The 26,119-nt window shown below is 44.5% G+C and overlaps 1 protein-coding gene across 2 annotated transcripts; it reads left to right on the top strand.

The window, feature by feature from the left end:
• The first annotated feature begins 702 nt into the window (after positions 1-702).
• On the top strand, positions 703-25,671 carry Cd244 (CD244 molecule). Of its 2 annotated transcripts, XM_028865591.2 has the most exons (9): positions 703-974; positions 13,672-14,004; positions 14,094-14,366; positions 17,308-17,412; positions 17,871-18,025; positions 20,016-20,081; positions 21,713-21,775; positions 23,262-23,318; positions 24,383-25,671. In XM_028865591.2, the coding sequence occupies exons 1-9, from the start codon at positions 914-916 to the stop codon at positions 24,461-24,463; spliced, it is 1,194 nt and encodes a 397-aa protein (XP_028721424.1). In that variant the 5' UTR covers positions 703-913; the 3' UTR covers positions 24,464-25,671. The 2 variants fall into 2 exon arrangements, 1 of the variants encoding a protein (XP_028721424.1); XR_005093003.1 differs by lacking the exon at positions 24,383-25,671 and having other exon boundaries at positions 20,016-20,052; positions 23,262-23,297.
• The last annotated feature ends 448 nt before the right edge of the window (positions 25,672-26,119 follow it).

Genomic DNA, 26,119 nt, shown 5'->3' with positions numbered 1-26,119 from the left:
CATGCTGCCTCCACGGGCAGGCAAGGGTGTCATCGACGTCATCTTGCTCAATTTTGGTCAGTCTAGAAATAGCTCTTAGGATAGATAAAGAGGATGGATTTGGAGGGAACCGAAAGCATTTGTTGCTAAAGGGGAAAGCAGAAGAAAGAAAGAGGCGTAAACTCTGGGTATAGCTTTGAAGTAAATACTACTGCCTCCATCCTTCCCTGGAGTTCAAAGGAATTTTTGCTGCCTGCTGTTCTATGGCATGGAATCCAGCTGTGGATGGGGTAGGGTAACACAAATGGGCTCACATCCTTTCTCGGGGGAAGGTGAAAGGAGGAACACAATTTGCATGTGCTGAACATTTGGTGTCATGACCTCCTAGGCTGGTTAGATGCTTCCCAGCAGCTCTAAACTTTATGTCTCTTCCTAAGACCCCTTATGCATTCCTTTCCTCCAACCACTTACTCAAGGTTCTTCTTCTCAGACCACCCTACCCTTAAATTCCTTCCCACTTCTGCTTCTGCTTCCACAGTGTGTGCTGGTTTGGGGAAATCTGGGATAACACTGGCTGTTTGTTTCTCTCCACACTGTAAGTAGATCTGAGGATAAAGCACACAGGCTTGCGGCAGAACAAGGGCTAAGGCTTTGCAGCTGCTTTTGTGAGTCACTGTGCACTCTGAGCACCCGCCCACTGGAGGCAGCTTAGCTTGTGGGAACGGTTAGACGCAGTCTAGGGACTGGGGCTTTCTCAGTGGCCTTGACAGCTCACAGCAGAAGTGAACAGCCTTGAGTTGAGGAAACTGTGGCTGGAGAGGCGCAGAGGTAGTTCTGCTCCATGTTCACGTTCTACTGACTAAGCTGCTGAGCCTATTAACATCTGAGCACCGAAGAAGAGAGGGGGTCACTTGGCCTGCTCCATCTGGTGGGGATGTTGGGGCAAGCCGTCCTCCTTGCCTTCTTCCTGTTCCTCAGGGGTCACCAGGGTTACGGTAAGGATTCCTGGTTGGTGTGGGATGGGGCCTGTCATGGACTCACCAGTGCATGCATGCGTGTGTCCGGGAGATCAGAACTTGGAGCCTCTGATCATGCCCTCTACATAGTCACCTGGAATGCAGGGAGTAAGAGGAAAGATTGGAGGAGGTGGTCCAGGTCCCGTAGTCTTGTGTGAAGTGTGGAAAGCCGGAGTGAGGTGTGCCCTCGGCTTCACGTTCAGTTTTCACTCTCTGGGAGCAGCTTCATCACCGGCCATGGGCTTTCTTTTATCCTGTTTGCCCAAACACCACGTTGTCAATGTTGCCTCCCCTGCTGAGTGTCAGCGATTCCCCATCTTTCACTCTACATAATGTTCTCTGTTTTCCTATCTCCATTTTACATATCACAGTGCTTACCTATATTATTTCCTGCCCCATAGTGTCTTCTTCAGCCCACTAGAATGTAAGGTCCTAAAGACCAGGACTTAAATATTTTTGCTTCATTGCTGTATCCTCAGCATCCAGAATGGTCTCTGGCACAAGTGGACCTTCAATACATATTTATTTTCATACTCACACCCTCCTCTGTTCCCATCTGCCCCCTGAATTTGTTTTGAGCAGCTCTGTATTAAGCCAGGTGCTAAACATGGAGGACCATGCTTGAATAAACCCTTGACACATATGTGTGTGAGCCCCTACATGCTGTCAGCACGGTGCCATGCCTGATAGAACAGGTGTTCAAGGTATGTTTGTTGAGTGAGTAAACACATTATTTTCTGGAATCATGGAGGTGGACTAGGAGGATAACTTGGGTCAGGTACATAAAAACAGGGAGGGTATACCTGGGCCCTAAAGTTCATTTGGGGCCCTGATTCTGAAGAAAAGGATGGGCTGGGAATTGTGAGTCCCTGGATGCTCTGGGTCTGGGTGAGATGTGGTAGATAAAGGAAGAAAGGCTGGGACAGTGTCTCCCCAGTTAGCACATGGATTGTGGTGAGCCTTGCACTCCTCGGGGAATGATACTAGTTGTCACTGCTCTAGAGGGGACCTCAGGAAGGCTCTAGCAGGCCAGAGTCGTTTTTACTCAACTTCTGCTCATCACACCTCCTATTAAACAAGGTGTGAGTGGGGAAGCAGCTAGGTGTGGGAGAAATTTTGGCTCAGGGACCCAAAGGAACTCTAGTTCTCAGAAATCACACCAGGGGCAGCGAAATGATGTATTTACACACAAACCCTCCTTATGTGACATATGTACAGAAATGTACATGTCATTGAGTTACTTTTGGGACAACTTTCGAACAATCACATGTTCACCCCCAGTCATTACCTGCTTACTGTCTTTTCCATAAATATAAGCAATATTCTAACTTCAAATCTCACAGGTTAGTTTCGCCTGGATGTACGGGCTCCTGGCTTCTTTTGCTTGACATTTTATGAGGTTTGACTATGTTACTACCTATAGCTTATCACTTTCATGGCTGTGCAATATTTCATCGCATGTTAATATCACAATTTGTTCATTCTGTTATGGATGAACATTTAGACTTTTAAAATAATATTATAATAATGCGATGAGCCTTTCCAAACACATTAAGAGTACATTTTTGGGGTCAAGTCATGGGGGTTAAGTGTATATATTTCTAATAGGTGCTGTTTTCAGGAGTGCTTGAGTCATGCAGGACATGATATTTCATGTTACTTCAGGACAACTTTTTTTTTGAAGGCCTGTAAACAGGAAATGAAATTGCAATAATGTAGAGCCCATGAAGTAAAAGGCCAAAGCCAAGGGGCCTGTGTCTTTGGAACTTCTTTGACATTTTGCATGAAATCTATATAGTAGAGCCACTTTTGGGAGCGAAATGAAAGACATTCTTGAATTAATTAAGCAGATTTGTTATGGCTTTACTATGTTCTGAGAATTAAGCAAAATTTATCAAGGAAACAGTTGAAACTGATGTTTTTATTTATTTGTAGAATTTTTATTAAAGATAGAATTTCATGTATCCCAAGCTGGCCTGGAACACAGAGGTTTTGTCATGGGAGGCAAGGACCCTACTAATTAAGCTACATCCTCACCCTCAGATGCTGATCTGACCCTTGAGCATCTTTCAGACTGGAAAATAGGCCTGTCCAATACTAACTACAAAGGATGGCCTGGCACTGAGAGTCAAGGTGCATTTAAATGGATCTGAGCAGATGATGGGTTCTTCCAGATGGGGGTTACAAGGGAACTGGCCTGGAATGGTAAGAGCTCAGAAAACTAGATAAAGTGGACCAATCCTGGCCCAGGAAATAGATTAAATAAAAGCAAGAAAAACGTAGAGTTTGAGTGAGGAGCATAACACAGTAGTTGTCTTGGAGAAAGATGGACACTTCGGTGGGCTGAGGATAGGAGAGGGACACAGCCTAGGTCAATCTGGACAGAAGAGGGAGAATCAGATTGCCTGAGGAGAGGCTGTGGTCAGTCAGCATAGATCTAAGTGCTGAGGAAGAAGGAAGTAGGGGGGTGGCCTCTGCAGGAAACTCATTTTGTCTTGGCTGCTGCTGGCCCTGCCAAGAAGTCACTGGGCTCTGTTCACTTTCCAGCATTTGACCTCATCTGTTGTCTTTCCTCTAAGCCTGGTAACACAAGCCCAACTGAGAAAAACCTCAACGTCCTCTTTCTGGCTAGTGGGAATACACCCCCTCCATCAGAGACTGGCTCCCCTCTCAGGAACCCAGGCTTCCCAGCTTCCTGTGAGCAGTAATTCTAGGTCGGAGGTAGCTGAGCTGATTGATCCCTGTTCTGTGTCAGCGTGGGTGACTCCTTGCTGACTCGGACAGAGCCCTTGACCATTCTTTCCGCTCCCTGCTCACTTCCCCAAACTGTACTGCAGTTCCTCACTTTCCCAAGCTGCAGTAGAGCTCATTAAATTTCCCCTGTCCTTCTTCTATAGACTTAATATTTTACCTCATCCCTTCTTAACCACCGGAAAAGAGCCCCAAGGCTGTAAGAAGCAGCAACAGCGGCAGCAGTGGCTGTGCAGTCCCTGACCACCGGAAGTGGCTGTGGCCACTCCCTTCTGAACTGACAATCATGTGCACACGCTTCATCTCACTCTGAGCATGTAAGAGCTTGTGAAGTTATTTTTTCTTTCTCTCGTCTTTTCATATTAGCATTTCTTGTTTTTCCTCCCTTGAAATGTATACCTCCCTGGCATGGGGACTAAGGTCTTATATCTCTCACAGGCTGTGTCTTTCCACTGTATCTACCCATGCCCCAGCTGTTAGGCATCTCTAGGAAGTGAACACCAAGTCAATTGCCTTTCTCCTTTCACTGGACTATAGAAATCTGTTGGGATACATTATGATTGGTCGAGGTCACAGTCTGCAATAAGCCTGGCAGCTTTTTCTCTAAGCTTGGCAATATGGGTCTCCCTCCCTCCCCAGCAAGACTTCCTGCCTCTACCTGCCCTTATCTGGAGGATGTCCCTGGGCCTGGAGAACTGACCTTATCTGAAAGCTCTCTCAAAACCAGATGCCTGTCTCTAAAGCCAGATGCCTGACTCATCTTTAGCTTGAACCCTGACAAAGATCCCTGCTGGAAGGCTCTCTTGATGCACATACTAGGAGGCTTTTGATAGGAGCGTGTGTCTCTTAATGCAAATTAGGTAATGCCCCTGCCACTGTCCCCAGCCTTTATATTCCCCTTCCTTCCTGGAATAAAGTGGAGTTGTAACATGTAACTGTCTCCCCGGAGAGCTGTCTCTGCCTGGCTTAGGCGCCCAAAGCCCTGGGCTCCGTCCTCTGAACTGCAGAAACTCGAATACTGACCCAGGTCCGTAACCCCAGCACACAGGTGCTGGAAATAAGCAGATGGGGGGTGGGGAGAAGCTGCTTCCATGCTGCCTTCCCGAGTTGGCCCTTTTTAGCTTTCTGAGGGAACTCCACTCTTATGTGTCTTTTAGCTTCTCTATTTGATTGGACTTCACTTTTGAATAGGATTTCATTTTATCTGGTAGCCAGCAAGCCCTATAGATTGTCCCACCTCCCTTGCCCTAGGGCTCCAGACACATGGTCTCACTGCCTGTCTCAGGACTTCTCCCTGAGTGCTGCTCTTTCTTTCTGTCCCCATCCTGAGAGCTGCTCTAGCATAATCTCACACCCCAGGTGTGTTCCTGCCTTGCTGTAACCTCCTCTTTCCTCTACCCTCTGGTGGGGAGGCACAAATGCAAAATAGTCGCTCAGATCTGAATCCCTGTCCTCAAGAATGTGCAACAGGCACTCTGTCTGCTCTAACCATCTCCTTCTCTCCAGCTTGGTGTTTCATCTATTTTGTTTGATCTTGATTTTATGACTTGTTTTGTGTGTGCCTACCTGCCTGCCTGCCTGCCTGCTTGTATGTTCATGAAGTGAACCATGTGCATGCCTGCCTGGTACACTCAGAAGGCAGAAGAGGGGTTTGGATCCTCTGGAGTTAAAGGGACAGGGGTTTGTCAGCTGCTATGTGGGTGCTGGAATTTGAACACATGTCCCTCAGGATAACAGCTGGTGCTGTTCACAAATGAACTATCTCTTCAGCCACTATTTTTAATCTATCTATCTATCTATCTATCTATCTATCATCATCTAGCTATCATATATTTATCTATCTATCTATCTATCTATCTATCTATCTATCTATCTATCTATCTAATGTAGCTGTGGCTGTCCTAGAACAATTCTGAGAGATGGAAGCTGGTCTCTTCTACACAGCCAGTTCAAGGGCAGTCTGGGTTATGTAAAAGATCCTGTCTCTAAAATAGATAGATAATTTAGATTGATAGATAGATAGATAGATAGATAGATAGATAGATAGATAGACAGATAGAACAAATAAATACAATCAACAGATGATAGGTAGGTAGGTAGGTAGGTAGATAGATAGATAGAACAAATAAATACAATCAACTTGGAATAAACAAACACAGAACAAGGGAAAGCAGTGCTGAGTATCTAGCTGGCTTATGAGGGGAAGGGGAAACCCTGTCCTAGGGTGCTTTAAAAGCCCTGGGCTCCATCCTCGTGGTACTACCTAAACTTGAGTGTGTTGGCCCATGTCTGTAATCCCAGCACTCAGGAGCTGGAAATAGACAGGTCAGAAGGTTATCTCTAGCAATATAGCAAGCAGGAGCCATCCTGGTTGAAAATGGACCCTCTAAAATAAATAAATAAAAAGGTATTTTTTTTTCTGACCCAAGTAAAAACGTTTAGCTGACTCACAAGCCTCGAGATCCTGCTCAGTTGTTTTTGCCCCCTCCCCTCTTGAGGACGTGGTAAAGATCCCGTGGAAGAAGAGTGGAACAAACTGCAGAGACCTGCTGGAGAAAATCCAGCAAACAGCAGATGTAGACTCACAGCCTCGGAGTTCAGCTGAATCCTTCAAGTCCTAGGAGTTCCTTTCCTCCTTTGAAAAAAATTAATTCATTCTTTGATAATTTCATACAATATATTTTGATCATATTCTTTCTTCCCTTCCAACTCCTCCCAGATTCACCCCCACCTGCCCATTTACCCTCTCAACTTCATGTTTTTCTCTCTTGAAAAACACACACACACACACACACACACACACACACGCACACGCACACGCACACGCACACGCACACGCACACACACACACACACACAGAGAGAGAGAGAGAGAGAGAGAGAGAGAGAGAGAGAGAGAGAGAGAGAGAGAGAGAGAGAGTTGGTCAACTACTCGAGCATGGGTCCTACCCTGGAGTGTGGTTGATATATCCAGTGTCATTTCATTGAAGAAAACCGACTTTCCCTCTCCTGGCAGCTATCAATTGTGAATAACTTCTTAACTAAGGGTAGGACTTATGCCCACTTCTCTCTGGGAATTCTTGTTTCTTTTTGGTCTACAGTGCCTTTATTCTCCCAGAGGTCGTTCTGAACTGTTACCATCTTTACAAGGTTGCTGTTCAGCACCATTGCTGCTACTGACTGAAAACATCTTTTCAGAAAATGGAAGCATGGTTAGGGATTCCCTCCCAGTGTTTCCTACCTCATTTGTTCCTGCAAACACTAGCTTTCTGGCCAGCACTAGCTTTCAACCCTTAGCCAAGTTTTCTCCCATTTGAAAAACCCGAACTGACCACTGTAACGATGTCGGTGGGTCTGCCTGACTTTCCCACTATTAGACGGTATCTCATTAGTCCAGGCTGGCTTCAAACTTGCTATGTATCTAAGGATGACCTTGACCTTCATATCCCACTGACTTCACCTCTTAAGTACTGGGATTATTAATGTGTGCCACCACAGCCAGGTTATGTGGTGCTACGAGTGAGTCCCACCCAGGGCTTTGTGGCCAACGCTCTACTAACTGAGCTACATCCTCAGCCCCTAGTTCCTCTTTTAAAAAACAACAACTTTTAAAATGACATATTTATTTAGTCTCTCTCTCTCTCTCTCTCTCTCTCTCTCTCTCTCTCTCTCTCTGTGTGTGTGTGTGTGTGTGTGTGTGTGTGTGTGTGTGTGTGTGTTCCTGAGCCATGCTGCACAAATGCAGGTCAGAGGACAACTCTGAGAGTTGGTTCCTTCCTTCCACCCTGTGGGTCCAGGAGATCAAACTCAGGCTGTAAGCCTCAGCAGCATGTACCTACCTTTATCCACCGAGTCATCCTACTAGTCCCTTTAGCACCTCTTTTATTTACAGACAAAACCATATTAGGTATATAAACACATTTAGTATTACATAAAAGCAAAAGATAGTGGTATAATTAAGTAATTGCCCTCAGTACAGTGTAGCGTTAATAAGGACTATAGATCTCACACTTTATTTTTAGGAACTAACAGTGTAGTTAAGTATACTCCTTTTTCTGTATGCTCCACATTTAATTGTGTGATAGCGGAGAACAGAATAGGTCTCTGCTCTGCTCTGCTGTTGGTTACACAGCAATTTATTTATTGTTATTATTTATGGTACTGTATGTTTTTGGATTAAGCATCTTTAGATATTTGTGCTACCTCTCACAGTTTTATGAAATACCTAAAAACTAAACTTCTGTCTGTCATTCCACTTTCCAAACATGGTGAAGAAAGCTTTGCTACAGTCCTTACTAGATCAGAGTGTTGGCACCCCAGCCTGTGCTGCTGCTTTGCCTGTGACCTCCTCTCCCTTACTCTTTCTCCACCTACTAGGCTGACCCAAAGGTTTTCTTCTAATGGTAGCTCCCAGCCACCTCCTCTGAGCAGCCATTTCTAATACCCTGGTGCAAGAGGAAAACACACTCCTCTTATTCTAACATCATACCTTCATGTGTGCTGGCTGAAGCAGCTGAGATTATACCTTTGTGCTGGCAGCTGAACTTGGTAGTGTGGGAGTCACCAGGTGGTACTGACTTTTGAAGGCATGAAGGGGTCATGTGGAGCAGCTGAGGCTTGAGAGCCCACGCAAGGCTGTTGATGAAAGTGTAGCCCAGTGGCAGCAAAGGAGCTCAGCAGTTTTGGAGATGGCAGTGCCATGGGATGACCACCAAGAACAGCGGCGGCAGGGGAGTAGAGCCACCTGGAGCCTGTGGAAGGCAAGCTGTGTGTGCTGCGGAGGGCAGAGCTGGGGAAGTGACTCAAGTCCTTTGGAGGAGTCCAGAAGATCGTGAATGGGTCCCAGATAATTGGACACTGAGTTATTAACACTGTTGGGGTTTGTTTTTCTTTTGTTCAAATTGTGACTGTGCCCTGGTTCTTCACTCTTGAAGAATGTATTTAACTTAATTTTGATTTTTTTTCAGGATCTCACAGATGGAAGACTGAACTTTGAAAAGAAATTTTAGATTTTTAAAGATATTGGATATTTTTAAAGAGATTGAACTTTTAATATGTTTGACTTTGTAAGGACTGTGGGACTTTTAAAGTTACTATGTGTATATTGTGATATTAACGTACCATCTTGAGGATAACCAAGGAAGGAAAGAATAAAACTGAACAATGGCATGCTTGTGTGTCAAGTTGACAAGGGGTCAGCTGTAATAGTTATTTTATCTCTATTTGACACAAGCTAGAGTCGTCAGAATGGATGGAGCCTCAACTGAGAAAATGCCTCCATGAGATCACACTGTAGGCAAATAGTAGGGCATTTTTCTTAATTAGTGATAGAAGGGGGAGGACCCAGTCCATTGTGAGTGGTGCCATCCCTGGGCTGGTAGTCCTGGGTTTTATAAAAAAGCAGGTTGAGAAAGCCATGTGGAGCAAGCCAGTAAGCAACACCCCTCCATGGCCCCTGCATGAACTCTCACTGCTTTTGATGATGAACTGTTATGTAGACCTTATCTTTCACTTCTCAGTCAGGCCTTGGACCTGTGAGAATTTGGTAAAACCTGTCCCTTGCCTGGGTCAGGTTTTGTTGGTGAAGGCAGTCTGTAACAACCTAGATTGATGGTAACCTGGGTCATGCTTGAGTTTCACAGCCTCAAGGACCTACATTCTTAGGGATGAACAAGGACCATGCCACAGCTGGGGGTGATGCCAGAGTCTAGCTCCAGTGAAGTTCATGTCCCAAAGAGGAGGTGTGGAGTCAGCGAGGAGAAGGAGGAGATTGACAGGATCTGAGGGGGAATCCGGATAGCTGCCCATGTATTGAAAAAAAGAATACACCTTTTATACTCCATAATCACACAAAGGATTAAGTGGGGAAAAGGATGCATGTGAGCTAGCGGGTGGCTCGTGATCAGGAAGCTAGTATTGACCTTGACAAATTAATAGGCACCAGTCATATATTCATGGAAGGGCCACAAGTTCCTCTTTCCAGAGTTAAGAATGTCTCCCTTTTTAGCAAACAGGAACTTTCTTCAAGCCTCTGAGACCATGGTTTTGTTTTGTTTAAATGCTTGACCTTAGGAAAAGGGCTTTCTCAGGGAATCAAGTGCTCCATTATAGAATATTGTAGGGTTTTTTTTTATTGCTTAGTTTATCCAAATAGCTAAAGCTTAAAGTGAGCAAAGATGAGGCCAGACAAACATTACTGTGAACTTGAGTAGATCTTAGGAATTTATAAATCTTGATTATCAAATATACCTTATTTATCAAGCATATGTTACTTATCTAATTTTTCTAGTAGCTTGGTGTTAACTTGTTTGGGAGTAGGCAGAGTTATCATGTTATATGGTTCCACAGTGACAGGGATTTTTTTTCCCAAGGGATTATTTTGTTTAGAAGGGCTGCCATTTTATACATTTTCAACCTTCAAAGCCCACTCAAAATTTCCCAAAGGAAAAGGCATAATAGTGAGATCTATTAAAAATGAAAGCAAAAGGGTGGAATCATGATCCATAAAGTCAAAAATGCTGGGACTTTGTGAAGCACTAGTGGTCACCGTACGGTCCACACCAGGGTAATGTATGCTGAAACACTCATCTGGTCCATGGGTGCCTAGGTCTTTATCTGAAGCAGGGCTTTCGTGTATGTACTTTGTCCTGCATGTGAAGTTTCTACTAGGTTCTGGTTGTTACCATGTCTGACAGTGAACTCTAAAACAAGTCTACCCCCTCCCCCAGCAACTGGTGTCTTATTTCCTGCCCTGCTACCTGGTGTTGCAAGAGGAGAGGTGAAACCTTCAGCCTCTCGGCATAATGTGGTTCTGGTAACTCAGTCTGTGGATACTGGCTTGGTGATGGGGTTGTGGCAAGTAAGTCTCACTGTGTCGGGCCCGGTACAAGGTTTCTAGCCTAAAGTGTGAACTTAACCATTCACACTCCCACATTGGAGGCACCACTCTTTACCCTGGAGTGGCTAGAGGTAGGGTGTGCGTATGTAACACAGACAACTATTCCTTTCTGTCTTTGTATTTTGTTATAATTTGTCACTGTGGTCTCTCATTGGATTTCCTTAGGTTTTATCAAGGTAATTTGGTGTGGGGAGAAGATACTGGAAGATCTTACTTAGCTAACATCTCGTCTCCCTCTGTCTTACTTTCCTCTTAATGTGCTTCATTGTTAAGAACCATTTGTATAACCAGCTCTCTCTCTCTTACTTTATTCTCTGATCCCTTCTATGCCCATTGCACTCTCTTTAAATCAAGGCTGCCATATTGATGCCTGCAGCGGCTGGGTGATGCCACATAGCTTCTTTACCAAATGGCTCCACTTACTGCTCTAGGCTGTTCTGGCGTAGCTACTTAAAGTACTACTATATTATAGTCTACCTCAACTATATTAGCAAAGTCACATTTTGATCCCAAGAGAGGTTAAGTGCAGACATGTACCTGGAAGGCATTGTTAACAAATTTTAGAGAGCTCTCTTGCAGACACCTTCTGGGTGCTAAAACAGTGGCAAACATTAATGAACACTGCCCACAGTGCAGTGCGCCAAGTGCTTTGAGAGGATTGTGAACCCAGCTCTGTTGTAGGGCTCAAGAAAGGCTATGAATTCAGCATTGGCTTCATTGGGTCTGACTGTTTAGAACTTCTGGCAGTCATTGTTGGCCATATGCGGTTGCCTCAGTGTGCTGGAGCTCAGACTTTTTGTCCCTGTGATAAATACCCAAGGACAAATTTTAAATGGGGAAAATTTATATTTGGCGTATTTAAGAGTTTTTATTTCCCCTCTTCTTTTGAGATGAGGTCTCATGTAGCCCAGGCTGACCTCTGATTTGCCATGCAGCTGAGGATGACCTTACATTTCTGATCCTTCTGACTCTAGCTCTTGAGTCCTGAGAGTATAATTGTATGCCACTATTCCTGGTTTTAAGCAGTGCTGAGGATCGAACCCAGGGCCTCATGCATGTTAGGCATGCATTTCAGAGGTTTTAGTCCATGGTTGGCTTACTCCATTGCTGTAGGACTATGATGAGGCAGAATATCATAGAGGGTATGATAAAGCAAAGGCGCTTACCTTTAGCATCTGGGAAGCAGGGAGAGACAGTCAGGAATGGGGAAGATACAGCCTTTGAAGATGTGTCCTTAGTGACTCACTAACCAAGCTCCACCTTTGTGTAGCTGATTTATGAAGTTAGTGCCTCCATGATCCAGCTGCCTTTCAATGATGTCACCAGGTGAGGACCAAACCTGCAGCATATGAACCTTTTTGTGTGAGCGGGGGAGAACTTGATGGCCAAATTGCAATGAAGTGAGTCACATCAGTAACATGGTGTTTATAACTTTGTGGTTAAAAATTATCCTCTAGAAACAGGGCATGGGGGAACTTCTGTCATTTTAGCTACTCAGTAGGATAGTGAGTTTATGGTCAGCCTGGGCTACGTAGTGACATATTATCTCAAAATCCAAAAATGAGGGTCTGGGAGATGGCTTAGTGAGTAATAAGCACTTGCTCAGAAAGCAAGAAGACCTGAGTTCAAATCCTCAATGCCCATTTAAAAAGCCAGCCTAGCCCTACCAGTGAGTTTCAGACTCAGTTAGAGACCCTGTCTCCAAAACTAAGACAGAAGGCCAGAAAGATGGCTGAGTAGGGAAAAGCACTTGCTGCACAATTGTAACAACCTGAGTCTGATCCCTGGAACACACAAAAACAAGCATCTGTAATCCTAGTACTACTAAGGTGAAATGGGAGGCAGAGACAGGAGAATCACCCGGAAGCTCACAGGCTAGCTGACTTGAACTACATAGAGTAGGAGAAGGGACAAGAGAAACCCTGCCTCGAAAGGTGGAAGGAGAGAATTAGTTTCAGAAAATTGTTCTCTGGCTTCCATATGTGTGCTACAGCCTAAGTGTGCCCCGCCTTCCCGCATCTCTCACACACAGTTTCTCTCTGTGTCTGTGTCTGTGTCTGTCTCTCTGTCTCTTTCTCTCTCATACACACACAAATTAATTAATTAATAATAAAAATAATGTGTAGAATGATAGACTCCAACATCTACCTTTGGTCTCCACATGCACAAGTGCATACACCTGTGCACACATGTTCACATACACTCCGAAGTAAATTGCATTAAAAAGTAATTGAACCAAAAATCTCTGAGTAAGGCCAAATCAGTTGGCTTCTAAGCTCATCATTTTGCTATATGGCTGGGGTTATTTACTTATTTTTTTATGTTTTTTTTTTAAGACAGGGTTTCTCTGTGTAACACCCCTGGCTGCCCTGGAATTCTCTGTAGCCCAGGCTGGCCTCAAACTCAAGGATCCATCTGCCTCTGCCTCTTGAGTGCTGGGGTTAAAGGCATTGGCCACCACACCCAGCTTAAGTATTTTCTAACTTAATTTTTTACCTATAAAAATGAGGATAAAATCTTCACAGGGTTCTTGTGAAGTTAAGTACTTGTAACACATTTGAAACTTGCCTGTCACATAGTCAGTACTCAAGAGATTCTAGTTTGGGGCTGGAGAGTTGGCTTAGCAGTTAAGAGTGCATGCTGCTCTTCTAGAGGGCCTGAGTTCAGTGCCCAGCAAATGTGGGACAGCTCACAGCTGTCTATAAACACCAGGTCTAAGGGATCCAATGCTCTCTTCTAGCCTCCTGGCGCTGGCCTCACGTACACAAACCCATACACAGACACACACGCATATACATATTTAACAAAATAAAAATAAACCTTCCAAAAGGGATTTTAGCTGTTATTGTTGGTCTGTGAGTTTCTCCCAACTAGAGGGTGGATCTTGGGGACAAGGAGAAACAGATGGGGATCTGGGCTCCTCACATTTGCTCCCAGATCCTTAACTCAAGGAAGTTACAGGCTACTGCCCACACTGCTCGGGTCTCATACTCTTTCAGGCACCTTCAGACCAGGTTTTCTTTCCTAGGCTGCTTGGATTCTATTACAAACATCACCAGAATCTCAGGAAAACTTCTCTGGCTGTGGCCTTCCAACATACAGACAAAAGATGTTTCTTTTCAATGGAAGAAGATACAACTGGGCTCACCTGGAGGAATTAAGATCCTGATTTGGAATAGTCATAACCACCAAAACTCACCTAAGTTTGCTGATGATTTCAATAATGCATACTATTTTAATGCTTCGAATTTTGCTCTTGGCATCAAGTCAGCTAAGTTGAATGACAGTGGTCTTTATGAGCTGGAGATCACCAACTCTAGTGGAGCAGTTTGCACTAAGAAATTCCAGATACTTATACTTGGTGAGTTTTTAGCACTGTTCACTCTGCCCCTCTGACTCTTGTAGGACTTTGTATTTCCAGAACCCTCTGACCAGAATCTCTACTTCCAGATCATGTTAAGAAGCCTTGCCTGCAGGGCGAGTGGAAGTGGGAAGATGGGATGTGTCGACTGTTTCTGTACTGCTCGGTGTCCAACGATGACAACGTGAGCTATGCTTTGTACAGAGGGAGCGAGCTGATCTTGAAAGGAAGGAACATTACCGACCCGAAGAACCAGACTGACAGCAGCAGCCTGCACACTTATACCTGCACTGTTAGCAATGAAGTCAGCTCAGCAAACCACACTCTGAACTTCACCCAGGCCTGTCAGAGTGTCCCTGAAAGTAAGTGGGGCACTCTGGCCCACAGCAGGGACTCCACAACCAGACTCACCTGAGACCTGGATATGAGGTCACATGACCTTCTGGCCCAGTGCCTTGAGCCCTTCCTCAGCAGGTGCCTGGCCTCTCAGAGGCGCAGGTCTGTCTTAGCCTGCTAGGATTTATATCTTCCTCTTCTACTGGAAATAGTAGCATAGTTTTCCCTCCTCATAGGGAATACCTACTTGTTTAGTGATTTTTGTGATTCCGTAAACATTAATTTCCTAATTTGAGAGATTGGAGATCCAATTTCTCCTGAGTGGTGTCTTACCTCAAGCTGGAGAATTTTCTGGGAGATAATAACACTGTACCACAGTAACCTTGTCAGTGGGAGCAGCAGGAAAATGACAATGTACCTAGCAGGGTTCTGAATTTATTGCTTATCTTGAGTTACCCGAGTTAAGGTTGTATCGTTTTTTTTTTTTAATTAGGTAGAGGCTTAATGTGCTGTCAGCATGGACACTTACAGGAAAACCAATCCAATTCAAATTCAACCCAACCTCACATAACCCACACAACCCAACCCAACTCACCCAACAGACAACTCACCTAACCCAACCCAACCCAATCCAATCCTATACAACTCACCCAACCCAACCCACCCAATCCTACACAACTCACCCAACCCCACACAACCCAACCCAACCCACCAAACCCTAGACAACTCACCCAACACAACACAACACAACCCACACAACCCAACTCAATCCAACCCTACACAACTCATCCAACCCCACCCCACCCAACCCACCCAACCCAACCCACTCATCCCTACACAACCCTACACAACCCACCCAACCCGACCCAATCCAATCCACCCAACCCAACCAACTTAACCAATCCAATCCTATACAACCCACCCAAAACACAGACCCCACCCCAACCCAACCAACCCAACCCAACTCTCAAAGTCTCTATTCTTAAATTTGCAGCAGAAAATATGTGTAGCTCCTTACTTTGGGCTTGAGTGTTCACAGTGCTAAGTTTAGGTTCATGTATTGTATTTTCTTATTTTGGGGTCAGGCACATCTCCCCTTTCTCAGAGGAGAAAAACATTGAAAGACAGAAGGAGTAGGTTTTCAGAACCTTTCCCTGGAGCACCCCTTGGGTTCCCACAGGACTGAACCTGAAGTATTCCATGAGCCACATTCAGGCCTGGACTCTTGGTATAGGTCTACTGTCATCCACCTTAGTCACAAGGACCACTTGACTGGCATTGCCATGGGTGGAGCTGTCCAGGAAGTGCAGCCTTGCCATGACAGTGTCCTGTACCATACTCCTTCCAGTTGCCCATGCCTTTGAGACTCCTCACATTAATAGGAAATCCCAAGTGAGTGCAGAATTCCCAAATTCTTACCAAGCAGCCCTAGCAAAATACCCAATTCTTAGTCTCCATAAGCTCATTACTGAGGGAATAGGGAGCCACTCCAGTAGGAATTCCAAGCTAAGAATCCCTCTGTGGAACTGCAGACCTGAACCAGACTAATCCAAGTGTGGACACTGAAGGAGAAAATGGAAGTCATAAACTAATGCTATGAAGAATCTCTCTGCCAGTGAGTTTGCTTAAAAATATTAAGTCACACAGAAGAGCATGCAGCTGAAGCATTGTCTTTGCTGGGCAGTTCAAAGGAGATGATTCAGGTCACTTACAGCTGCCCACTAGGCTCTCTTTCCAGATCAAAGGAGCCTGCCTCTGCTGAGAGGTTTGGAGAAGATGGCCCTGGCTGACAACTGCTCCTTAACACCCCCCTGCCTTTTATTAGGAAAAGCACAGTTCTGCAAGGCATCCAGGCTGACTGTGATTAACAGCTACCCCAGGAAAGCAGCTCTGGCCTAGCTTGAGATAACTGAAAATATCTTTTCATCGTAAATGTCCCCGAAGCAGTCAAACTTGCAGTTTCTGTTTCTGTAAAACACGTTTAACTGCTCAGAGTTGCTGGGACCCCAGAAGGTTTACATATGAAAGCATGTGTAAAAATACAATGTTATAGTTTGAACCTATATAAAATGTAAAGAATTTCTGTTCACTGCCGGTTCCCCTTTGTGCATTAGCCAGAAGTGTTTCTTCTTTCTTCCTATTATATAAGAATTTTTCCATTACAAAACAAAAACAGGAAAAAGAAAAGAAGAGAAGAAGAAACTTAGAGCAAAATGGGGCAACAAAACTAAATTATTCATGGGCAGAAAAGAAACAAACAGGAATGAGGTAAAGTGCAGTGATGGGAACATTGGTTTGGGGGCCTCTACCGTCACTGCCTCATCATTTATTTACTGTGATCTCAGGCAGATTCATTAACTTTCCATTTTTCAGCTGGGCAAATGAGAGTGGTAATAAGAGGTACCTTACAGGATCGTTGTTAAGGTCAAGTGAGATATTCATGAAAAGCTCGTTAGTGGACACCTGTAATATGAAACTCTTTACCATTCTCTTCTTGTTGGTTGGATTATATAATAGGGTCCACATGTAACACAAATGGTGAATATTGAAGCTCAAGTGAGGAAGAGCAGTGAGGGTAGGAGAACCAGGAAGGAGAAATGGAAAGCTTGTAGTAGTAGGTGTGTGGTGAATATTTGCTGAGGTAAAAAAACAAACAAACAAAAAAAAAACACCAACAACAGTAGATAGATGTAATAGTTGCCATGCAAGATGTTTTATAGGCACCAGATCATGCAATTAGCCCCTAGAAGAAGAAAACATTATCTCCTTTCTTCAGGTAAGAAAATTGCCTCAGAGAGGTAAGTAAGTAGCACAGGTCCTCTGGAGCAGTCTGTCACCCAGCTAAGGAGGGACAACAGGGTGGCGAATTCATAGAATGTGAGAGAGGACAATGGACTTGGAGATAGTTGTTGAAGCTAACATATGGGGAAGTGAGAGCTCAGTCCTCTTATCTTCTGTGTCTTTCAGACGTCCCATTTCTGCCCTTTTTGGTGGTCATGGTTATTCTAGTCATACTATTTCTCTGTGCTGTCACTTGCTTCTGCATGTGGGATAAGAAGAGAAAGCAGTCTCGTAAGTAGAAGACCCCCAGAGGGGTGGCTTGAGGCATCAGGTCCAGTGGGTTGACCCTGTGTCCATGGGCTATACTCTACACACAGCTTCTCCTTTACTGGGAGAGGTGTTGGGATATGTGTGAATATGGGTGGGGGAGGGCAACCGACACCTGTTCACACTAGCTGGGGTGGCTTCAGGATATTTATAACACAGTCCCCAATGTGCTGGTTTATTTAAGGTGCTGGGTTTGGTTGGTGACTTCCCAGCTTGGTGGAGGATGTATGTCAAGGGGAGGGTAATTGCTTCTACTGTGCTCTTTAGGTATCCTAGCAAGAGCATGAGCCTACCTGTTTTCTAGAGCCATTCTTAATATCTGCACCATCCTTGTCAGAGGCGTGACTTGTGAAGTAGAAGCCTGGACAAGAAGCTTTCCTAATGTTTCTGAAGTTCTAGTCTTTGTTCCCTTCTTCCCACAGAGTCTGGCCCTCATGAATCTTCAACAGTATATGACTATGTCAATGACCCAGAAGTCAGGGTGAATCAAGTAGGGCAATCTGGGACCTCGAGATCTCCTTCAGCTGTCCAGGAAAGTGAAAGGGGACAAAGAGAAGCAGACAGGTGTCTTTTCGAGGTAATCTTCAGCCCTCTTCCATCTGTTTTTCTCTATCAGTTTCCTGGCTCTGTCCAAAGGGAAAGGGGTGGGGGGAGGAAATGGAGCAGAGAAAATGAAAATGAGGCAGAACGGGCATCCTGGTGCTGAACTGTATCTGCTAAGAAGGGATGGGACTCAGCAGAAATCAATAGCAGAGGCCAGAGTGTGGCTACTACTGCCTTCCCAGAGTGCACTCTGGCATCACCCTCATTTCATCTCAGTCTTACCAGCTGGGCTGAATGCCAGGATGAGTGTAGCCTTCATATATTTATTGCCTGACCATATTCCCGAGATTAGAAGATAAGAGCTCTCTGTTGTGGTTCTCTCAGTCCCTGCCCAGGCTAGGGAGCATGAACAGCCAGAGTGTAAGAGTTTTGGAGATTCCTCGGGGGTCTGTGTTCAAAGCCTGTTGGGTAGGAGCCCAAGCGTGGCTAAAGTAGTAGACAAGACAACTGGTTTGATACAGTTGGTTAAGCTCACCTATGAAGACCTCTCTCTTTCCAGCTCTCTTCAGGACCTAGATCTTCTAGTCAGCTAGGAATGTAGAGGAGAAGGAAACTTCAGAGGGCCTGCAGATGCTCTCAGTACTGTATTGCAGGATACAATGAGAGGCTTAGGAGAAAGCTGCAGATCAGCCAGGTAGGACAAGCAGGAAAAGTAGGTGCAGATCAGCCAGATGGAAAGGGTGGAGGAGTGGAGAGGAAGGGCTTTTTTCTTCCCACCCCCGTGTCTACTGCTAGGCAGAGAGAGACACATGGGCTCTTCTCTTCTGTCACAAACCAGCTTGCTTCAGGTCTGTTTCTTAGCTGACTGAGGGCAGCTCCCTTTGCCTTCGTCCTTGTCCTAGCAGTGGAATACTGGACCGTGGAAACAAAAAGAAGGTGGATTTTCCCACTGCTATTAGGTCTGAGGGCCTATGTATCTACCCAATGCCCAAATGCTTATAAAAAAAAATAGCCTCCTCATTACCCCAAATGAAGATGACATTGGGGTGGGTAAAATAAGGGGGGCATAGGAAGAAAAGTTATTTAGAACAGAAGTGGCCTCCTGGGGACTCAGGCTGTTGACTACCTTTTGGCTTGAGGTTCCTCCTGACCTGACCTCAGCCTGGTCTGGAGTCTCTTCACTATCTCAGGGTTTTGGCTTGAAAGCCTCCACCCCAAGTTTCATGTGGCCTCCCTTTGGGTCACAGATTCAACCTTTCTGGAGTAGTTTCCATGGGTCTGGACAGAAGTAAAAGCAATGAACTCCTGTTGACTTTCTAGCTGCTAAGAAAGGCCGATGTTTCTCTGCTTCTCAACCTCCTACTTCTGGAGTGCTCAGCTACTGAACTCTCATAGCCTTCCTGACCCCCATGAGAGCCCTACTTGACATTGTGTTCTTAGAGACATCCAAGACGGAATACTTCCATCTCTAATTGCCTGTGGAGCAGGCATAAGGGGAGGGAAAGAAGGAAGGACCATGTGCTCTCTGACCTTGTTAAGACCAGGCTTTCACCCAGCATTATTACTTCTCTGGGGTTGGACTGAGGCCCAGATTAAGCTGACCATGAAGCCTGGATCTAGAGAGGGCCTTAAGACTGACACATCTCTAAAATGTTTTTACCCTCTTAATTTCAATGTCCGGAAGAGGAAAGGTTCAGACCACAGATCTGCCTAGAGTTCTGCCCATTTGTCAGTGGTTGTGTTGGCATAAAAGTCAGTGAAGGCAAGAAGGGAGTTTTACATTACTAAAGGGAAGGAAGAGGCAGGGAATCTGTCAGGTTGTTGACTCCTGGGTCGTTCCTTGCTGTTGGTCCACTGCAAATCACTGTTCTTCCCATCTCTCCTCATTCTGGGATGTTTGATGATGAGGCTTTCTCAGTTTTGCACCTCTCTCCTTCCTGGAGACCCCTTCTTTGTGATGTCCCTCACTGATCAAGCCAAGCCTAGACAGAGATTATTACATGTCCCTTCACTCTTCTCTACAGGAGCAGATGCCGGAGCAGAAACCCCCTGGAGATGGAGGTACCATCTACTCTATGATTCAGTACAAGGTACCCCTCTGGCCTCTCTAACCTATCCCATTCCAGTATATGGGACTTCCCAAGCCTCACTTAAAACACACCTTTGAAGGGAGAATGGAACATTGGGGTTCCTCGGGGGCCGGAAGACAGCCCCAGGTGCTTTAACAATTTGTCTGAAATGAGCAGCATGCTCAGAGTGTCTTGGCAGTGATTTTCATTCATTCACACCTAGCCGAAGTCTAGGTCAGGTTGTCTGTAGGAGAATGAACTTTGTTAAAGGATTCAGCTTATGTTTTTCCTCTGATTCAAAGACCTGGAGTCCTTGTATTGATTATCCTAATAGTACCACCAATCATTATCTCTATTAAGGAAAGAGTAGGTGCATATTGGTCTTAAAGAATATTATTTAGACTTAACAGTAATGGCCATTTTCTTAATAAATCTCACTTGACAGTCCTATGAAGTTTACAAATGAGGAAACCAGGACTCAGGTTAACTGATGCGTTCAAGGCCACATAGCTGAGTGAAAGTTGAGCCAGTTTCTCATTGCCATCCTACCTCTTCCTGCCGTGACTCTAACTGCAGACAATATAGAAGCTCATGCATGAATTACTACGACATTCTCTAGTATTGGCAGATAATATGACTTCATTGATAACCAGGATCAGGTGTTCTCTTCCAAGGGAAAACATTGGCAGATAATATGACTTCATTGATAACCAGGGTCAGGTGTTCTCTTCCAAGGGAAAATGCTTGGTGACATGGACAGCAGTGAAAAGTTTCTCATACAAAGCTTCTCTTCCTGTCATCTCCTCTTCTCCTCTCCTCTTCTCTCCCCTTCACTTTCTGAGGACCAAGTCCAGGAACAGCAACACCCTCAGCTTGTTGGCCAAGTTGTATCACAAATAAATACATCCCGGGAGCAATATCTGCCAGCTCACGGGTTTTAGACATGTTGGGCTTGAGAAAGAACAATTTGAGTAAATCCAAGGAAGGACTCTTCTTGATCAGGGTGCTAGAGAGAATGAGATTCCTCCTCTGGATTATCTTACCAGAGAGATGGTTGTCTGCCCTGATAAATACGCATTTCAGGTCTAGAGAAGGGAGGCATTACCAAAGGGAGCCATTGAACTGTTAAGGAAACTGGAAAATTTTGGGCCTGAATTCTGCTTCTGTTGTGTAATAGGATTATTTTTCTTCTTGTTCTTGTTTCTTCTTCTTCTTCTTCTTCTTCTTCTTCTTCTTCTTCTTCTTCTTCTTCTTCTTCTTCTTCTTCTTCTTCTTCTTCTTCTTCTTCCTCTTCCTCCTCCTCTTTCTCCTTCCTTTCTCCTCATCCTCCTCTTCTTCTTCCTCCTCTTCCTTATTCTTCCTCTTTCTCTTCCTCTACTTCTTCTGAATCTGTAACCTTGTCTGTGGTAGAAAGAACATTCCTATTTTTTAGGAATAACATAAGGGTTAGGAAAGAAAGAATACAGATCAAATAAGTACACAACAAATAGTGGTAACTGTTACTAACAGTAACAGTGGGACTAATGTCAGGCCCTGTCCCAGGTTGCTCCAGGCCTCTTCTCATTGACAAACAGAGCTTACATTTAGGCAGAGTTGAGGCAAAGGGTTATGCTGGATCTTTATTTATGAATTTTTAATTTTTTTCTCATTAGCCTTCTGATTCTGCATCACAAGACAAATATACACTATATTCAGTAATCCAGCCTTCCAGTAAGGTGAGAAGTCTATTCCTTTGGAGAGTTTCATTGAACAGATGTGTGTGTACTCTACTGTGTTTGTAGGTGTGTGTTTGCAGAGCATGTGTATATACCCCAGTGAGCTGTCTACTGTTCTGTGCAACTGAATAACTTCTGTTAAATGATTATATCTAAGTGTTAAGGGCCTAACAAGGAAAAACACCTTTCCAGTTCTGCCTGTGGAAAAAGAGCAGTTCTAAGATGCAGAAAACAGTGCATTGTAGGATTTTCTTAGACCTTTTGTGGCAGGTAAAGGGCAGGAACAGAAGTCAGGACAGAAGGATTGCAGAATTGTTACTAGGACAGCTGAGGTTATGGTGAGAACTACTGGAGGGGTTTCTTAGCTGCCTGGAGCTGGCAGTAAGAACTAGAAAGGCATTAATACTGACATTCAAAGACCAAAGGTTCTAGCCAGTCCTACAACTGGAGGCTCCTGGACTGAAGCTGCCATCATGATCCACTCAAGGCCAGCTCCAGTCTCAGCTCCCAACATGTCTGCAAACACAGAGCTGTGTGTCCTGGGGCTCATGTTTGTCCATTTAACAGGAGGGAATAGGAAGAGTGGCACTCTCCTAGCTGGAATGACAGAGTAGAGCTACAAACAATAACTCAGCAGAATGGAGAACTGGAATTCCACAAACCTGGGAGTCTGTGCAGGTCAGGGACTGTGTTTTGAAGGGGTTTAGAACAAGTTTGCATATTTTATTCATTTTCTTCTAAACCAATCAGTCATCCAATCCACTTAGATTCCACTATGAGACATACTTAGTTTTTAATTACATGCTGCAATATAAGCACATATAAATGCTCATAGGCACTGTGGCATGGTTTGATATTATATTATAAAACTCTTAGGGCTGATGAGATTGACCAAGTATATAGGAGCACCTGCTGTGCAAGCCCAATGGCCTGAGTTTGAGCTCCAGAACTCAGAGTAGAAAGAGAGAAATGATTCCTGAAAAGTTGTCCTCTGACCTTCACATGCACACTGCTGCACACATGCCCATACCTACACCATACACACAATAATAATAAAAAAATTCTACATACAGCTGAAATCATAGCTAATGATTCATAGAAGCACTGTGCTGTGCTCATGATATATGCTAAGGTTAGCACACATGTATATCCCAGAGCTGTTTATATTAGAGGAGGGTGTATTGAAATGATGCATGGGTTCAGGTAGCAATTCTATTAGAACCATTTGAGGGATGGATGTTTATATTTGTGAACACTAAGAATGTGTGTTTGTGGATTGTGGGGCTGTGTGGGTACAGGTTCTAAATTCTGACTTTAGCTCAGGAGGATACATTATAGGCCAGAAGGTATTGTGCTTCTCTGGGTACCATTAAGTACCACTTGTTGACTCCTGGCTAGAGGGCTTTCTCTTTGGGATCTTGCATGTGAATCAGGAGCAAGACATTTCTTATCTTAAACTTACACTTTCTTAACCCTCAATTTCTAGTCTGGATCCAAGAAGAGGAAACAGAACCCTCCCTCAAATTGCACTGTGTATGAAGAGGTAAGATTCAGGAACTCTCCTTCACAGTGGGTTTAATGTCTGTGGACTTCCAAGACCCAGTCAAGAGTATATACTTATAACAAGGTCATCTATACAGCCCCAGGGTTTCTGGGATTTTAGGGATCCTGTAAGAATATACTGAGATCCCAGAAGACTGAAAGTCTAACTCAAAGTCGTATCGTGTGTTCAAGGCTGGGAGGCTTGGGTTCTAAACTAGGGTTGTCTCCAAGCTAGTTAGTTCCCTGGTTCCAAATCGTTTCCTAAAATTAGAATGTTATTGGGAACTATTTCAGAATGTGGGTGATCTCAGACTTCTGTAGAAGATATTGTTCAAAAGCAACACTGAGTCTGGTAGTTAACTGATGCCCATTAGGTCTACATGGAACCAGGGAAGAGAGACATAACATTTATTAGGGTTTTTCCCCTAAGCTATAAGGCAAATTGCCAGGGGCTGTGCATAAATTACCTCATTTAATCTTCACAGAATGCTGTAAGGTAGGCATAGTATAATCATGCCCTTCCTTTATTCTTTTCAGTGCTAGGGATAGAATGCAAGGCCTTGAGTGTGCTAAACAAGTACTCTACCACTGAATTATAGCCCCTCCTCCATGATTGCAGTTTATATCCAGAGAAAATAATGCACAGAAAACACCCCAAGTATTAGCCTCAAACTATAATCAAAGCACCCGGGTGTAATAGAAATGTTATTGTTAGTCACAAGGGAGAGGCTGTGTGGTTGCTGGTGAGAATTTTTAGCTCTACAATGGTAGTACAGCCTTAAAGCCAACTTCACACTCCAGAGTTGTAGAGGAGACTGTATGGGCCAAGCCAAGCTCGAGGCCACAAAGAAGCATGGAGTAGTTTTTAAAAAAGCACCAGAACTGAGCAGAAGAATGGATTCAAGTCCTGCCTTCACACTAATCACTGGCATCGAGGAGTGTGTTATACCACTCTGATCATTTTTTTTATTAGTCTGTAATGTAGGGATAGTAGTTCACTACCTACAAGATTATTTTAAGGATAGTCCAGAGCGAAAGTTTGAAGTGTCTCCCTTTTCCCTGCAGGTTGGAAAGCAATACTTCAAAGCCCGCAGCCCTGCCCGACTGAGCCGCAGGGAGCTAGAGAACTTTGATGTTTATCCCTAGTTGGGGCGAGTGTTTTCACCCTGTGTTATGCAGCAGCTTTGACTTTGGAAGGGAGCACAGCAGAGGATGGCGATGCCGTATGAATCTATGGAACAGCTCCTAGGTTGAGAGGACGTAAAAGTTTTTTCATGGTTTATATTTTATATTTTATTTTATCTCCTTATTTTTTTTTAGACAAGATTTGACACAGTCCCAAAAGTCTGAATTTGTTAAGTAGCCAAGAATGACCTTAAACTTTTGATCTTCTTGCCTATACTTCCCAAATTCTGTGATTACAGAGGCAGGTACCACTATATATGGCTGGAACATTTTTAACAGCCACTGTAAGATCAAGGTTGTTAAAAAGCTCCCAAGCTTATAGACCAGATAAGAGCAGGTAGAAAGGTTGTGTTGGACACAATCTGAGACGTTGTAATCCATACATGCATAAATGTGGGGTAGAGGGGGATTTCCTTCTTGTGTTTCTCTAAGCTGTTATTCCCCCCGACACCATTAATATGGGATGTCTGCATTCTAGAGCCTCCCCCTGCCCACAATGAGAGATGGTGACTCAGAGGAAAAGGAGGCACAGTTCCTCTTTGAGGCTGTGCTATCTGGCTGTGAGCTAGTTGTCAGTTCTCCCAGGGAAGCTGGTGTCTCGGCTTCACTCAAATGTGGGAAACCCTGATCGTCCCACATTGTTACTTCTGGTCAGTTGTTTGCAAGCAAGAGCGGGAAGAAGTGAGAGTAGATGGTGCAACTCAAGCAGGTCTCAGACAGAAGAATCACCCAGGGTATATGCCATCCCGATAACAGGTGGTTAAGATCAGTGTTGCCCACAGTGTGATGGTTGCTTTACAAAGTCCTGTCACCAGAAATTCAGAGTCCTGAGGAGTACTCTCTGTGATATGCCTGGAGGGAGGGCTCAGACCATAGGTATCCAAGTTCAGAGTGCTGAGAAGTGCTCCCCATGAAAAACCCTGAATGGAGGGCTCAAATAACTAAAAGCTGAAGATGGGGCAGTTGGTTACCACACACTCTGCTATCCATCTTCAGCCTAGCTCCTTCAGCAATGCTGGGGGAGCAGGACTGAGGGGCTGGTTGAGTTCAGGAAAGTGGCAACTATGAACTAAAAGAGGACTTACTCAGGAGCTCCAACAAGGGGCTCAATTTAGAGTTTAGTTTTTTTTTTCTCTTGCCTTTGCTGGAATTAAAGACACAAACCTCCATGCCTGGCTCAGAGTCTTGTTCTTCAATTGTTCTGCAATTATCATGGGAGTTTGACATGAAAATTTGGTCTTACACAGAGGCAATCTCAATCCTTTGCCTGAATTAAACTGATGAACTTTTCTATATTCAGCATGTGTGGGTCATTGATTAATATTCATTAACATATCTATTTATATTCTGCTGGAGGTGGGGCTGACTTTCTGTCTAGCTGTCAGTCTTGTTCACACAGAGATAGCAAAGAGCCAGAAACCTGGGTATATTCAGCCTCATGAAGGACAGCCAGGCCATGGGGCTCGCTTGCGCTTTGCCTGATCCCTGACCCCTCTTTTCTGAACATGCCTAGCATTCTGGCTTCCCCATAGATAGAAGTACAGACAGAGCACATTGTAAAGCAAGTGACAAGGGAAGAATATATTTTTAAAGAGTCTGTGGTCTTGCGGCAGATAT

The sequence above is a fragment of the Peromyscus leucopus genome, chromosome 15, assembly GCF_004664715.2.
Source record: "Peromyscus leucopus breed LL Stock chromosome 15, UCI_PerLeu_2.1, whole genome shotgun sequence".
Lineage (NCBI taxonomy): Eukaryota > Metazoa > Chordata > Mammalia > Rodentia > Cricetidae > Peromyscus > Peromyscus leucopus.
Note: the sequence above shows the minus strand (reverse complement) of the source record. Positions and strands in the feature narration are given on the sequence as shown.